The 17,276-nt window shown below is 42.1% G+C and overlaps 1 protein-coding gene across 1 annotated transcript in view; it reads left to right on the forward strand.

Moving 5' to 3' along the window:
* Positions 1-17,276, forward strand: part of TGFBR3 (transforming growth factor beta receptor 3) — a 104,985-nt gene that overhangs the window by 57,174 nt on the left and 30,535 nt on the right. Inside the window, exon 4 of the mRNA XM_086463175.1 lies at positions 12,547-12,730. Coding sequence (XP_086319301.1) covers positions 12,547-12,730 — 184 coding nt within the window. The remainder of the gene's footprint in view (positions 1-12,546; positions 12,731-17,276) is intronic.

Below are 17,276 nucleotides of genomic sequence, written 5' to 3' on the forward strand. Positions count from 1 at the left end.
AGCTGTATCCTTATAGGGATTAATTTTGCTCCTTCAGCACAGCCGATAGTGGAAGGCAAGACCGTTTCTGCAGTACCCGATGGGAACTTAATGGTGTCACTGTGGGAGGGGAAGGCGGACAGTGCTGCAGCATTGGCACACCGGGAAGGGACACTGCTCTCTCAGTTGACCTGTTACGGTGGTGGCACCGTTAGATGCACCAAGAGTCCTATCACTTGCTGGACACCAAAGGCTTTCTGGGATTGTTTTTCCTGTCATCAGGGCACAAGAGTAGGAATGCCCTTGATATTTTGAACTTTGAAGGACTCCATCCTGTTTCCAGTACAGTGCGTTACTGATTGGTGCAAAGAACATGGGCTTGTTTGTTTTCTAAGGTATTCACAGTCTTCAGTTTTCTCATTGCTGTGTTAGAGACTCTTGACTGTTATCTTCTTGTTGACCATTCCTGGTATATGTCCTTAGTGCAACCAGTACAGTTCAGGCCTGCTCAGAAAAAGACTGAGGAACAAGATGATGAACAACGGTATGATAAGAGTCCTTGCTCCTCTCCTGGCCAAAAGAAACAGCACCTTTCATCAGTTAGTGAAGTCTTGGATGTACTTTTAGTTTAGTTTCGATCTCCTCCTACAATTACTACATCGTCACTCCCATTTCATATCAGCTAGTTTATGTTCAGCTATCTCTTCCTCCTCCTCCTCCTCCAGGATTTTCCTTCTCCCTTCACCTTGCCTCTGGGAGCGAAGAGGTGCTCTGCTGAGAGCCATCCGTTTCCGCTCAGCAGACCGTGCCAGTGTTCAGACTGGGATCATGCTGGGCTTGCTTGGTTTGGCTCAGCGGGGCTTCAGCAGGCTGCGTTAAGGCATAGAGACAATAGGAATGTGCCTAAGGCCTCAGCTGCCAAAACTGTACCGTTAGCTAAGTGTTCGCTTCAGGAACCTGTTTCAAGCTGTCCTGCTTACAACAACAGGCTTGAAAATGTGAGCAGCAGCACTCACGATTCGTGGCAAACAAGAAGTTGTCTGACCTCAGGCACTGCTGCGGTAAACCTGGCCACTGATGCTGCAGGAAGGGGTGGGCTGTCTCTCAGGTGGGGCAGGAGTTTGGTTCTCTGATGGTGGGACTCAAACACCCTCAGTACTCCAGCCTCCTAGGTTCTGCTGGTCATGGTAAGGGCTGAAAGTTGAGGTGCCTCACGCCATCCCCCCCCAGCAGGCTGGGAGCGCACCGGTGCTGTGGCACTGGGATGACACTGCTCCCCATAACTGCAGATACAGGAGCTCAGCTTTCCGTTGCAAGGAGTGAGCTGACTCTCAATGTTGACTCACCCCTAATCCATGTTTAAACATCTGAATAGCTTTCTGTTGGATCTCTTCAAGTGCCATAGAATTTATGTATTCTTCCTTCCACCGCGTTGAGGTTTCTGTTTCTATAAAGAGCTTGAAGAATGAGATTGCAGAACAAAAAACGCCGGCATACCAACCCACCATTACCTCTCCAGTTCAGTCCCTGCAGTCCTTCTCACTCCAGAGCTTCATTCTCTGTGTTCTCTAAGGCAATATTTTTGCTGCAAACATAAGCTAACTTCAGTCTCTTCTCAGGGGCTTATCAGCCTTCCCCCTTTCCACGTACCAATTTCTCAGTAGCTAGTGCAGCTTGGGATGATAGGCCGTGAGGTTACAGGCTGGACAACTTCAACTGTGGTGATCATCCATTGCTTTTCCACAGTTCCACTCCGCTCACAAATGCATTGTTTTCCCAAAAGGTTTCTGCACAAAGAGCAGAATCACACAGCACAGAAAACATGGGAAATACTGAGGAAGCCCTAGCAGCACCTGTGGGCAAGTGCAATATGCCAAAAAGAAGTCAAGGGGCTCTGGTTTTGCAGCAGAGCTGTTTGCCTGCGTTGGGACGCGCTGGTTTGCGATCCCCAAGAGTGCCTTTGGCCTGTCCCTTTGCAGAATCAAGGGTTCTTGGTTCAGGTGGGTTGTGGGGCAGATGGACACATTGCTTCTACTCTAGTAGTGGAGAGGCTTCCTGCCTCCTTGCCAGAGCCTTCAATAAGTTTCAGAGAATTGAGCCTAGGAGTGGCAATAGCAGCTCCAAGGGCTGTTGAGCGCAGAGCTCGCTTCCTTGGCCCTTGTGTGAAAATACTTGGCTTATCCGTGTACCTCTGGAGCTCTGTCTTGTTCATTCTCCTTAAATGTGTAGCCAAGCCAGAAAACAGAGTATTTTGAATCGTAAAAGATTTCAAATTTAAAAAACCTCTTTTAATGCCCATGAATTCTATGCTCAAAACAGAAATCTGTGTCACGCATACCATAGGAGTGTCATAACTATTGTGTCTGTCTCTATGGAAGCCTCGGGCAGGATAATCACTGGCTTTCCAGCTTCTCCTTCAGATTTTTCATACAATGTGTTCATTCACAATTTTATTGGTACACTGTATGTAAAGTATGAATTGCACCGTTTCATTGATTGATCCCTAGTTAGAAAAGTAACTAGTGTAAAGAAGTTTGAATGGCAACTTCTGGGACTTACTGCTGATAAAGACAACATCCCTAGAGCCAGGGTCAATGTTTGTAGTTAAAGGATCATGTAACCATTAGTGAAGTCCTAACTGTTTGTTTATTTTTATTACTAGCTATTATTTTTTCACTGTAAAGCATCATAATAAAGTTCTTAAACTGTTACAGGGAGGTATGTTTTGAATAAATAAATAAATAAAACTTACAAAGGAATTGTATTAGAAGATGCAAGGATATTTCAAACAAAGAAGATAACTCCAGGGTATGAGTGGATAATGAATCAAAGTGCTCTGTAAAGTGCTGTTAGTACCATTGTACAGGTGGAGAAACTAAGGCACGCTGAGCTTAAATGATGTTTATATTGGAGCAGAGAGCAGAGTTAAGACTGTCTTCTCAGTGCCCTCATTAGGAAGATGGTCTGCTACCTTCAGTCTGTGAATTCGTTGTTTGAGTTTCCACTAAATCTAAGATGCCCCAGATTACTTTTATTTAAAGGAAAGAGTGAGAAGATTTAAAGCTTGAGTCAGCACATATCCAAAAGACCAGGAAAATACAGTACTACTGAGTTGGGCTGGAGTTTAACTTCTTATCATATAGTTCAAGCTTGGATTTTTGCCTTAGGCCTGGTCCTCCGTTAGGCAGAAGTTTAAAATGAATGGTGGAGAAAATCTGGCCTTTAGGTGTATAGTTATAGTATAGAGGGAAGCACAAAATACCTTCTCGGTAAACATTTTTTCAGTATAAAAATGTAAATTTCTTGTATGCGTGTGGTTTTGCACTTATGATGTGATGCTTCACTCAGCACAGTGACTTGTCACATGCTCGATCTTCATGGAGGCAGCTCACAGTTTCGTTTTCACAAAATGTCTCCTGGTGGCTAAACCTCACAGTGGAATAAATTATCATTAAAATGGAAGAGCGTGCCCCAACCAAACCAAAGGTTGTGTTCTGGTAGCATCAGGATTTTCTTACTGTCATGTTTTGAAGACTTTTTTTCCAAACCCATGACACTGAATGGGAGCACGGTGATGCTTACGGACAGTGCTTTGGTGGAAGCCATCCAAGACGGGGTACGGGTGCTAAAGGGAGTTATTCTTTACTAGTCTGTTGCCTTATTGCATTGTCATTTTGTTTCTTGGGGCATCTTTCCCTGTCTATAAACCAGAAAGAACATTAATGAATAGTCTTAGGAAAAGATTTTGGCATCTTGATAAAAACCTGACATAAATTTCTGTGTATGTTAGAGAAAAGTGAATGTATGGTGACGACGTAGTGTGGTGCTAACAATACATTTGGCTTACACAGGGTTATTTTTAAACTCTGCATGAGTTATATATATCTTGATGGGTTAAGTAGGTGGTGCTGGGAAAATTATTGTGATTTTAGTAAAGTAAGTCTTGAGTTTATTCTCATTGTGTTAAACATAAATATACCTAAGTATCATGGCATTTCAGTCCAAAAATAGCTGAAAAGGGTTAGTGCATGAACTCTGCCTGACCTAAGTAATTGAAAATCACCACTTTGATTACTGGTGTACCTAGTCATATTAGTCTGATTGGATATTTTTACATGTCACAAAAATACAACAGTTTGGGAATAGGCATTTTCTGTTCAGGTGTTCCTGGGCTGGATCATCAGCCCCCTCATCACTCAGAAGAGTCACGCATGGGTGGGAAGGTCTGCTCAGTTCAGCAAGGGAAATACTTAGCATCTGTGCTAAAAGTTTTGGGGTTTTGGGTTTTTTTTGCTCAGCAGGAAATAAATGCCAAAATTATATTGTAAAGGGGGAGTGGGAGAGGAAGCTGAAAGACATCTTCATTGGTGATTAGGAGGGTTAGATTAGGACAGATGGCAATGTTACATAAGCTAGGCAACACCTGTAAAAAATGCTTTTACCCGTGATCTTATTGCGGGTCAGTCTTGCAGAAAAACCTTAGCAGACCTCTCCCACCACCCCACTTCTAAGTTTTCATATAATAAAATAATTTCCTCCCTTTCCATCAGGTCATTATTTCTCTCCTTCCCTAAAAGTGGTTTATTGCGAACATGTCTTGGCAGAAAACCAGAAGTTTTATGAAACTGCCCAGAAAGAGGGTTTTATAGGTGCTACTCAGCAAGTGAGTTTTTTTCTTTAGATTTGGTAGCTTTCTCAATTGCTTTTATAGCCTAGGAATGTCTTTACTGGACATGTGAAAGTAGTAAGAATTAAATCAGTGAAAGAAGTGACCCAATCCTTTGTGATTTCCTGGCAGAAATCACTATTAGAATAGATCCAAAAAACCCCTAAATATCTACATATGTGATTTTGTATAATATTTGATTTAAGATGTGATGCTTCAGCTCTTTCTCCGAGTTAGTTATTCAGGAGATTGGATGAGAAAACACTTAGCAAGCAAATAACCTTACTCACAAGAACTCCTTTAATAGGACTGAATGTGTGTGTTAAGTTAGTAAAATGGAGGAAGCCGCAGCAGTAATGATAAATACAAAAACAGATCACATGCTTTTGGCTTGCAATTTGAAAAGAAAAAAAGAAAAACTTTAAAGAAGAATACATGATAGAACGAAGCGTTTAATTATTAGTCATTTCTGTATTTCTAAGAAGAAAAAAAGCCATGTTCTTCTTACTTCGGCCAATAGCTGGTTTATTCCTTTCACTTCATGAAAATATGGTTCACATATTTTGGGTCTCTGCCACCAAACCACAGGCTGTTCTATGGTTTGCACTAGATTTTGGATGACTGACAAAACTCACTGAAAAACAAGTGCTATTTGTTTTCCTGTGCCTAGTATTTAACGGGAAATCAGGAGGCTAAATTTCCAATCACTGGTTAAACAGACCCAGATGTGAACAGAGTGCTCTGCTAGGAGAAGAGTGAGGAAGGATAGGAAATGCATGACTAGTGATAAATTAGGTATAAATAGTGACCTTTCACTATTCAAAGTAAAAGCAGTAGATTTTCAGTGTTGTGCAACAGTGTGAAGAGGAATTTAAAAGGACGTTTACATTTCTATAGAATCCTGGGTTTGGTTTTCTTCTTCATTGCTTTTCTACTCAGGAGCTGGAAATAATCCTGTAGTTGCCCTTTTCCACTTGGCAGAGTTCATATTCCCCCTTCCCCTCCCCACACCATTTCCTTGCCTTTTGAAAGAATGTGAAAATAACGTTAAGTGTCTAATTAAAAGCAGTGTTTAGTAAACAGTAACTCTTATTATGCTTTTCACAATAGTAGATTTCCCTGGAGACTTTGTCTTGTGGCCTGATTCAACCCCCTGCAAAATCCTGCATTTCTAAAGTCAATATAACTGGTTTACTCCCAAAAGTATCAGGGGGACCTCAGGCTACCTGTGGTGGTTGTTCTTATGTTCTTGGCAGCAGACTGGAAAGATTTTGTCAGAAGTGTAGGGATGGCAGAAAATGACAGGGTGGTAAATACATGTTGGAAAGCGATGCGTTGCCTGCATTCAGTAAAAGGAGTTTGAGAGTACAATAACCCTAGTAAGGCATCTTTAAATATCTAGGGTTTGTTTTGGGGTTGGTTTTTTTTTTTTTCATTCAAAGCTTGCTTCGGGAAGGCGTTACAGAAAAGAAGTGATATTTCTGGCTAAGGAAGCAAGATATAGTACACGAAGCAAACGCGCAGTGTATGGTAAAAAATGTCTGTATGTGGTAGTGTGATGTCCCAAAATAGGGAAGTTTTACAATGCATAGGTGTCCCCTGCTTTCACTGTAAGCACTTCAGCTTGGCCAGACATATTTCAAAAATACCAACTTGCCAGTAAATTTCAGAGGAAGCAAGGCAGGTCCGTGTGCCTTAGTTTCTCCATTCATGGGGCTTTCAAGTCCTGCACTTTTTTGGAGCCTGGTTTGCTAAGAGTATCACATAGTTCATACTAGATCTTCTCCTGTCCCAGGTGGTTTAAGACATCTTTCAAAACTCAGGCTTTGTTGCTTGGTGTTTCTTTCAACTTTGAGAGCAGGCTGTCTTCGTGAGTCGCCGCTCCAACCAAAACTTTGTGTTAGGAGCATGGATGGGCCAGATCTGGATGATGCTGCCTCTTGCATCTCATGCTGGTCTTTCTCGTTGCTGCCACTGATGACCCTGAGTGCTCCTTCTCGCAGTCCCTCTAGGAGCCCAGACCCATCGCTTCCAGAGCAAAGGAGGCTGATAGCTAGAAAGACTTGCGCTTTCTGTTAAACCGGGCCACAAGAGTGAAAAAAGAAACAACATTCTGGCATTTACTGGTTGAGGTGTGTTCCCAGACCTGTCTTGCAGGAGGCTGAAGGGCCTGGAGTGAGTGTCTGTGGTGGACTTTTCTCTTCTGTATGGTCATGGCTCCTTCCCTTCTTTGTTTGCTTCGCTAAACAGGGGGTTTAGCTAGTGCAAGTTTACTGAAGCAGGCAGTGGGTTTTGGCAGACGACTGGTGTTAGTGACGTGGAGATAATAAATCACAACAGGTTGTGTTACTGAGTCATTGATTCCAGTGGAAACTATAGCTGTAGTCGCATAGATACGCTTTAGTTCTCCCCGTCTCTTCTTACACTAAACTGAATCTAACTTGAAACAGAATCCCTGGAAAAGCTTCTGCTACCTTATTTTGTTCAGATGAAATGAGTGTTGAGTCTATTAAGGTTTTGTTAGATTAATGTGAGATGAGTGGACAATTACTTGTGTGCGATTAATAAACCCCTGCTGAGCCCTAAAGTTTGGGAATAGATTTCCCCTTTACACGGATATTTTTTGTTTCCTGTTTATCATTCAAGTAACTGTTCCGTATGGGTTTTGAAAGTTGCGCTTGCTTTGACACAGTTTCAGTGTTAATGAAAAAATCCCAGGATCTTCTTTCTAGATATGTGAAGATGTGCAAGATTCTGATCCCACGTGGTTCTGCTTTCATCCCAAGAAAGTGTTGGGCAGCTTTAATTCCTATCAAGATCTTTGGTAGCTGACGAACTGAGCATCTCCTAGGAAGCAGAATTAAAATCTAAAAAATGTAATTAAGATAATACTGCTTCTTTTACGTGTTTGTTTTCAAAAATGTGAAAACTGGCAGTGGAATTTTGTGGTGACTGTAAGTGGTCTTGAGAACACTAAACTGAAAATGAAAAAGTTTACTACTGCCCGAAAGCATTGCACCTCTGTGGCTGGTAAGGACTATGCAGAGCTGATAGATGATTCACAAATGTTGCATGTCATTTCAAAAGCAGCGTGTTTCTTAGCCACCTACCAAAGAGAATTGTTCTCTTGGTGATTACTGTATGTTGTATGTGGATTTATGAACAACAAAGGATCTATTTTTGAGTTTCCAAATACCTGACATTTCTTCATCCATGGCTTTACTTTTCCTCCGTGAAGGGACCAAAGCACATTATCAGAAAACACCGGCTGAGTCTGAAGCCTGTGTGGGCTGCTGTGAAAGTTGGTTCAAGTTTTTGAATTTTATTCTGAGCAGATTTACTCCTCTCCTACGTGTTCTGCCACAGGTCTGACACTGTATAGCTTGGATAAAAATATGAAGGATGCTGCTTTTCTTCTGCTGGTATATATGCCTCAGTTGTGACTTTATGGGTGGCTTTGTTGGTCACTTGTGCTGGCGTGGCCTTGGTGGATAGTAGTGTAGCTGTTGCTGTGAGGGGAGGGGTTGGGTCATGCTGTGTGGCTGTGGACACTTAACTTTGTGTTTGAGTCATCTCCCAAAGGTGCCTGCCTCTCTCTCAAGGCTAAATTATGAACTTGCTTCCTAGTTGGGAGTTCTGAATTATAACTATGTTAAATACTTAAAATATCATGAAGCAAACAAAGTAAATATCCCTCCTGGATCAGGTTCAAAGAAAAAAAAAATAAACATTTAAAAGGAGAGAAGGAAATAGGTTAAAAAAAACCCAGAAGATGCTATTTTGAGTGTGTGCAGTGTTCACACTCACTAGTGTATATATTTGAGATGACTCGGAGTGGATTCTGGGAGTTGTTTCTTCTGGGGAATAGTAACTTACACCATTTGGCACTTCTGCTAGGTAGCCGATGTCCTGAGCTACCATGGCAGCCTTGCAAGGGCAGTTTTAGTAAGACTGGAAGGTTTTCTTAAGGAACATATAAAGGCTTTTTTTCTCTAGCATGAGGGGTATATGTTTCCTTGCCTCTGTACAGTGCAAAGAAAATGACAATCCCTATTTTCCCCAATGGTCAGCAGGGTAGTAGTGTATGTAATCAAAATATATTCCTAATTCTTTGATAGAATAATCAGGTTTTGGTAGAGAATTTTCAAAATACTGTGCTTGATTCTAGTTGCCTGGCTGCAGAAGAGCCTTTTAAACTGCAGTCCTTGCTGTGGTTAGTGGCCATGGCCAGTATCTTTTGGTCTCGCAAACCGATTTTCCACATCAGGCTTGGAAGTTTCCTCGCTTAGCCTCAGAAATGTGACAGGGCATGTAGGTGAAGTCAGCAGCAGAGGATGTTTCTCGTGCAGTCACTTTTAATGTCCTCACAATAACAGGAAGAAATAGAGCTGGGGCACTTTTTCCACTCTGCAACCTCTGAAAGTCACCACTGAAGGAGATGAAGTGAGGAGATAAAAGTGTATGTGGCAGCAGTTTCTTAATCACCCAGTCGGCTGTGTAATGAGTGCTCAGATAAAAAATTGTTGATATGTTCCCAAATATTTAAAATATTCTTTGGTTTTAATGCTCTGGCTTATCCTAAGTATGTTAGAGAGAGCTGCTTTTGGTTTGTTCTGAAGAGTAAGTAGTTAATGTTCAAGGCAGGTGTTGAAACAGTGATGCTTGCCTTTTTTGGAAGAGTCTGTTGAATTCTTTCCAGAAAAAATAACGTGCTTGGCTCACTTAACCTTGCCTTAGGTCCGTGTAGTAAAAATCCCAACATTGGCAGGCACAGCAGAACTCTGCGCTCCTTTCTAAAACTTGGTAGTGGAACCAGCATTTCAAATAGACTTTAGTATGTGATTAAAAAAATAAATTATGATAAGCTTCATGTTTATTTAAAGATGTTTACTGTATGATCATTTAGTGAGGATGCTTGTGCCAGGCTTTTCAGTTGCTCTGCTTTCTGTCTGTCGGTTCCTCCTTAGTAGGACTCGGTATCTTTGGGGTTCATTGATAGGATCTGTCTCGCAGGAAGACATTTGTCATGCTGCAGGATGATGCAGAAAGTTTTCGAGTTTTAATTAGTAATAAATGGAAAACTAAGTGTATTCTGAGGAGTAAAACTGTTGTGTTAGCAGATGTTTAAATATTTCAAATGAAAAATACAGTGAAAATGCGTTGTTGCAAGATAATGCATTTCTTTTGTCACTATTGAGAAGGAATACTGTTTTCTCTCACGCTTTGCTCAAATGTCTTAAAAGGTTGCACTGATACTTCTTTGCTCTGATACTGACCATAAAAAATACCAGAAACATTGTGAAATAGTATAAAGGAAAAGCAACTACTGTACTTACTGGATAAACAGTAGTATTTTTGAGGTAGTTAAGAAGGATTGTTCCTGAGAGTGGAATGCCAGCATCTATTCAATATCTCTGCAAAATAATAACTGGTTAAGTCCTTAAATCCTGCTATTTTTATGCATGGGAGATTTTTCTAGTTAGGCCAGAGCTCTACAAAGACGTCCCACGTGTCTCAGGCTTAAAAGACAGCATTGCTAAGAGGTGCTCTGTGTGCGATCCCTGCATGACCTGGCTGGTGCTGTGTCAGTGCCATCCTCCGAGACTATGTACGCTATAAAATTTAATGTGTTTGGGGCATCTCTACAGTGCTCCTTAAAATCAGCCCATGGTGTAGCTGCGTCAAAGTGGTGAAAGTACAGAGTGAATGCTATTTGCTAAATATGTTTTAAAGATAAATGTGTTGCTGTCTTTTCCTAGTACTGTAGATTTTGGGCCAGTGGATTTACTCTGAAGGCGGAGTTTGCTTTCTTATTTGAGAAGTACGAGAATACTGAGAGAGTGTGGTGTATTCTGTGTTACACTGAATAAAGACTTTTCACATTTAAAGGAAATGTTTTATGGTGGTCATGTGAAAAACAACAAATAAGAAAGATCGTTCAGAATTGAAACAGATGTTAGTTTAAACTTTGAAAACTATTCTGTCAAAAGGATTCCTAAGCTGATTCTTGAGACATGTCTGGTCAAATGGAACTCTGAATTGCATGGGCCTTCTCTTAGAGAAGAGTATGTGATATGTGTATAGTAAATGCTAATATAATAGCTGGAAGAACAGGGAAGAACTTTTAAAATCTTTCCATGTGCCAAGGGGTGTAATTTGTGTCTACTTTTGTCAAATATTTGTAAGTGCTAAACAAACTGATAAATAACATCCATCCTGAAACAGCGCCGGGAACAATATCTCCAGGGAAGGTAATAGTTCGTTGCTATTAGTTAATTTTTGTACTTGGAACCTGACTTCAGATAATCTCTGTTAAATAATTGCTGCTATAATATGTAAAAAATACTCAGGACAGGTTAGAAATTGGTATCATGTGTTCTTCACTTTTCCAATCATCATCAGTAGTAGTTTTGGATTTTCAGTTGGAGAAAAAAAAAAAATGCTTTTGTTACACCAAAGAAATGTGGATTAGTAGAAGGACAGGGAAAGGGAAGGGGGAGGAGAGCGGCAGAGTGACTCAGAGTTCTTCCTGGGCTGCTCTGAGGACAGCACAAGAAAAGGGCACGTCTTTCCTGAAGCCCTGTCTGCTGCAGCAGTCTGGAAGTAGGGGCTGTGTGTTTTATCTGGGCAAGCACTGCTTACACACTACTACAAGGAATACATCCAACAAAAATCTTTGCTGATGCGTTCAAACCCAAAAGCTTACTCATCTTTCTGTGCTTTCTCACTCGAGCACATGTTATTGTTGACTTGATGTTTTAGATTTGAGTGAAAGTGTTCATGGAAGGACCAGCCTGGGTAGGGCATGCAGGCCCCACTCCTCAACCACCTTGAAGGAAGAGACAGTGAAGAGTATGGATGGGTGATGGCTCCTGAGGTTGGGCAGGTGAAGGAATGCTCTTCTTTCACCACTTGCTACAGGGACCTCTTGAGAGCTGACAAATATTCTGGAAGTGTTGGCTACATCCCTCTGCAGGGACAGGAGAGCCAAAAGGTTGCTATTGGGATGATCTTGCTTTGCAGCGAATCTGGAATGACTTGTTTATCTCCCAAGATCAACACAAGTTGAAGCAGGTCCCAATCTGAAAGAGAGTCTGACCCTGTGCTGCCTTCTTTTTTCTTGAGTGATGCTATTCCCACTCCAGTGAAGCTGTATTTGAAAATCGTAGGCTTTCCTGCAGAACCCGTTACACTTCTACTTACTGTTTTCCCCTTTTGACTGTTTTAAATAACATTTTAGTTTTTCCTGTCAAGAACGGAGTTAATGTAACCTATTTATAAGGATTTTTCTAAAGATGTATAACTCCTCTGCTTTATGTGTAAGATTAAAGCATTTCCTTGCTTCCTGTAAATAAAGCAACAGTAAATATCTTGCCTTTTGCTTTACTTACCCGGTGTTTCTCTGTTGGCCTTTGTCTGTCACTGAGCTTGGACTCATGTTCTTTCTGATTTGGGAGTTACTTCATCGGTTCCCAGTTTTATTCAGCTTCACATCCTTCTCTCCCTTCAGTTTCTCAGGCCATCTTCTTCTTACTCACTCCTGTCTTAGTTTCCCTCTTGTCTTCTAGCCCTCCCCTCACTCCCACAGCTCAGCTCCCCTTGCAGCACTGTCCTACCACTTCTGCAGCAGTACGACTTCAGAGAGTGGCTCGGAGCCCTCCGTTAGTCAGCTGCCGCCTGCACCCCAGCCGGGCTGATGGGTGCTTCATTTTTAAAAACATCTCTGAAAAAGGAATCATTATGCAGATGTTAAAACACGTGAGGTTTAGGCATTGTTGGAAATAAGCCGAAATCACCTTCAGTGAATGTATTTGGGTGTGACAGATTACATTGCTTAAACATGCTGCCTGTCTTGTGTGGATAAATGTACCACATTAAAAATATGTTTTTATTCCCATCAGGTGTCTGTAGGTTCCGTTGTTCACTTTGAGAAGGGAAATTTCTCCTTGTCAGCAGAAACGGAAGTAAAGCTTTTTCCTGAGAAAAATGAACATCTGCTACAGTGGGCCCAGAAGGAATATGGAGCAGTAACATCTTTCACTGAACTCAAAATATCAAGAAACATCTATATTAAAGTAGGAGAAGGTAAGCCAAAGCAAAACCAACAGAACCGATAGGCACTTCTAGATGTTGAGAATAACTCTTGCTGTAGTATTATTTCACATTTTTTATTTTCATCTGTGAACATACCTCTCATTTTCCAAGAGATGTGATGTGAAAGGGGAAGGCAGAGAAATAAGAGCATGTCTAAAGGCCAGACCTTGGATTTAGGCAGCTTTTAATAGATTCTAGTGCCATAATTTTCTGCTCATAAATGTGGATGCAGTTGGCCAGAATCTTACAGGAGTCAAAGTTTCACCTTTTAAAAAGAATAAACTACTCGTGGTGATTGTTTGGGTGTCTTCATCTAAAGGACTGAAGTGGAGAACCTGAGGTAGCAAGTAATTTCTAGGAAGACCTGAGTTATTTAATGTTTTTTTTTGTTGTTATTTTCTTGAATAAAGATCCAGACTACTTTGGGCAGATAATTACTGCTTTCCTCACCAGGATAACTCGCCTCAGTCTGACATCCTTGTGTATTTGCATCCCAAGGAGGAAGATTCCCTGTCCCTGTGAGCTGTATGCCAAATTTGTCAGGTGGCCTAGGGCAGGTAGGAGAGGACTCCAGCTCCTCAAGGATTTTGCAGGCCCTTATTAGGGTAGGATTTGGGCTGTAGCTCTGTAGCTGAGCCGTGTTGGAACAACTTAATATGAGCCTCTGCAGCACCTTCTGGCTCATGCTTTCCCTCAGCTGGCTGCCGGTCACATAGCATGTCTTCTGCAGGGGAGTCCCACCTGAGCTGGTCATAAACCGTGGATAACACAAGAGCCACACCTGAACCACCTTGCTCCAAGAGCGTTTAGCACTACTTGTCTCTATTCGTTTTCTGGAAAAATATATAGTTAGTAAAAGGAACTTTGGAGGGAGAGCAGATTTTCCTCTATTGTGCAGGATCATTGGGGGTGAAATTTTCTTTTTTGTAGGTATGGGATGTTTTAAAATGTCAGTGTTCTTTACCTGATGGCCTGAAATTCACTGGGTTTTTTTTGTTTTCTGAAGATGTCATCCAAATTCAGGCTAAAGCAAACATCCAGGTTTAGGATAAACCAATAGCAGCAAGAATAAAGGCTGGTAAAAAAGAACTGGAACTTATTTTCATTGCAGCTAGTGGTCCAGATATTTTGAAACTAATTGTTGTCTCTCAAGAAGTTCAGTGATGGGAAAAGTAGAAATCAATAAAACATTTTATCAACATCCAACGAGTACTGGTGGGCTCAGTATTTACTAGCACCAGCAGCATAATTTAGTAGTACTTCAGCAATATTTCTAGAGAAACTCCTTCATAGCTGAACTACTTGGCTAAAAAAAACCGAAACCAAACAAAACAAACAAAACCACACCTCCAAAACCTTCTGTGGAGAAAACATTCTTTCCTAACCACCTGTATCTGATCATTTGATTTCCTGAAGCATGAGGCTTGCCCCCCAAAATCGGAACATGCCTGTGTTGGTTTTATCCAAATCCTGCTAAATTTGTACAGGATTCCCCTGCGCGATTTTTGTTCTACTTGGCACCAGTCTTGGATTTTAGTGCCAGAAAATCATTCAGAAATATATTTATTAGCTTATTAAAGTGCTCTTGGAACATATACATGGGAGTAGTGGTCTCTGCATTGCAGAGATGAACATTTAATTAGATATGTCAAAAAACAGATAAAATTTTGTTTGTTGATTTGCATGTCTCCAGTCAAACTAGGTAGCTAAATAGGAGAGCTTTGCATCACCTTTAGAATGTGTTAAAACACAATTTTATTAGGAGTAAGTACACAAAATGGAACTTGGCAGGCAACCAAAATAGACAGTTTCTGAGAAGGCTCCTACAAACTAGCTCAGCTGTAACCATATTTGATTTTGATTTAAATTCTTGGCAGAAGAAGGAATATGCGTGTATGTGTGGGGGTTATGCATGTGTTGAGGGGTGGGGAGAGGGTCAGTTTTTGAACCACAGCAGTCGTGCGAGGAGTTCTATGGAAACCACATGGGACGTGGACCTGGTCTGTGTGTCTGCAGAGTGAACAATAGAATCACTGGATTCCCCAAACCACAGCTTATCCTGATGGGACGTTTAAGGCTTTTCATACAAAACTCACACTCCTCCAGTGCTTTAGTCAGGTACCCTCAGCTGCCAGTCTGTGAGTCACAGCTAGCGTCACTCATAATCTACAGGTGGTCACATGAAGTAGTTCCTTGCTACGTGACCGACACAGAATTTAATGGCAGTATTCATGTAATTGTCTGCATTTCAGCTTCACTCAAGTTAGAAAAATCTGAAACTGGAAGATGGAACGTTTTGGAAGTGGAAGCTGTAGCTGAATACAGCGAACAGAAAATGCAAGCCAGGGGACACAAAGATCTGAAGAAGGGTGGTCTTTTCATAGAACAAATCTGCTTCTGATGCCATGGGTTTCTGAAGTCACTTTTGAAGCTGCAAATGAAAGGCGGCTGAGCGGGCTAGGAATCTGGGTCAGGGCCAAGTGCATCTGAATCCTGTCAATTCAAAAGAGTGGCCGATCGAATACTGCAGGGATGGCGGCACAGTGAGATCTTAAAGGGACCAGAATGTGGGTTTGGAGGAAGGGAACACAAGCTGTGGGGTTCTTGTTCGTTCTTTTGTGTAGTGAAGGAGATGGCAATGTTTCCAACCTCCCTCCAGAGACCGCTGCAACCCCTTCCCTACTCAAATTTGTACCCTGCCATTGAATGCCTCGGCCTGTCAGTTGAGGTTCTGATCTCTGTCATGCTAAGGGTAGCAAAGTGGAAAATACACACGAAAAAGCCCCGCCATCAGAGCGGCTGAGGAAGATCCCAAACGCCTCGCTTATCCCCAGCTCAGACTTCGAAAGGCAGCCTCTGCTTGGATGGGATTTTTATTGCTGAATTGAGCCCCAGGGTGCCTGTCAAGGAGAGTGACACCTGATGATTTAACGGCGCTCATTTTCACAAAAACCTCCTTGTGATTTGGAGCTGAAATGCTCAATTTTTATCCAATTTAGCCAAGGACCTGCGGGTGACACCTGCTTTGTGCAGAATAGAGCAGATGGTGTCTGTCCTCATCTGTTTAATGGAGGTGCTGCCCGCAGAAACTACAGGTCCCAGTGTGCAATCCTCTGTCTTCATCCGAGCAGCCTGGCGCACGCCGAAGGGGAAGGCTCCACCACGTGCCTTCTGGCGAGTGGGGCCCCACGACACCTGGCCGTGCTGGCCAGAGACCCTCCACTGAGGCTATTACAGGCAAACCTCATGTCTGATCCTCCTGTGGAGATTAGAGAGGCACAGGGTCCATAAACTGACTGCATGCTGGCTGGTTAAGTAAGGTTTTTAATTGACTGCAGACACCTGCAGGCCCTTTCCAAAATAAGTAGACAGCCCTGAAACTAAAAAAGAAAAGTAGTGTGGTGAGCAAAGAAAGATTAAATGGATCCCCTCTTCTTTTCTGTTCCGCTCTGGATCTTGGTAACTGATATGGTCCAGAGTAAATATGTTTTGGTGAAGGGGGGAAGTAAATATGTACGTCAAGCAGCCAGTGACAGAGCTAAAGTTTGCCACAGAGGAGAAGCGTGCTGTCGAGTGGAGGCCCAGGGTGGGGAGCCTCCGTGCTGGTGGCAGCAAGAGCAGCGGTTCTTGAGAGCTCCAGGGACGTTTGATGGAAGTGCCAGGAGCAGGAACCAAGTTCTTTGCAATAGCAAACGATAGCACGTGTGGTAATTATCCACAAACTACTCAGAGGCTGTTATTTTATGGCTTGAATTGTGTTGTATGGCAGCTGAGAAGCAAATACCTTGTGTCTCCGTGTGTATGTATATATATAAATTCAAGCTCAGTGTAGACCATTTGGGATCGTTTTCCATTCTGTGCCGTTGTGGGAGGACCTGGCAGAGCTGCAGCTGCGTTCAAGGCTAATCTGGCAGGGCACGTACCAGATGTTAGAGGAGTGCTTTGGTTGGGCGGTATGAATAGTTAGAGCCTCATACAGCTTTCGTAGATTCTGTAGGGAAGAGAGCAAGGTTAATATTCAAATATGACTTTGCGTAAGATCAGAAGAAACTCCCCGAATTGTTTCTGCAGTGGCCGGGGTCACAGGACTCTCTGGTCTCCCTGCAAAGTTGTGTCGTCCCCCCACAAGTGCGCTTCAGGGGCGACATTTCAGATCTCATTTAGGGAGCAAGCGCTAACAGCAGTCTCAGCTCAGCTTTTAAGAGTTTGTCCACAGTTTTGCATGCATAATACATTATATTTGATTTTCTTTTTTCTATCTTGCTACTGACCTTAATAGGAAAGCCTTCTTTGTAAAGTGAAGGTCAAAGAGCCAGCCATTTGGAATTATGTTCTTACAGGACTTTGTGTCTTTGAACATGATACTCCTTCTGTGTATTATGACAATTCACGTGTAACGCTATCTCAGAAATACAAAGTGTTCCTGGTTTTCAATGGAAATACTGCTTCTTGGAGTACAGCAATGTAGGCTGTGCATGAGAAGTTCGTACTAAGTGACTATTTTTTGTGGTTTGCATTGTACACTAGTTAATGCTCA

Source organism: Leptosomus discolor, chromosome 3, assembly GCF_034619465.1.
Source record: "Leptosomus discolor isolate bLepDis1 chromosome 3, bLepDis1.hap2, whole genome shotgun sequence".
Taxonomy (NCBI): domain Eukaryota; kingdom Metazoa; phylum Chordata; class Aves; order Leptosomiformes; family Leptosomidae; genus Leptosomus; species Leptosomus discolor.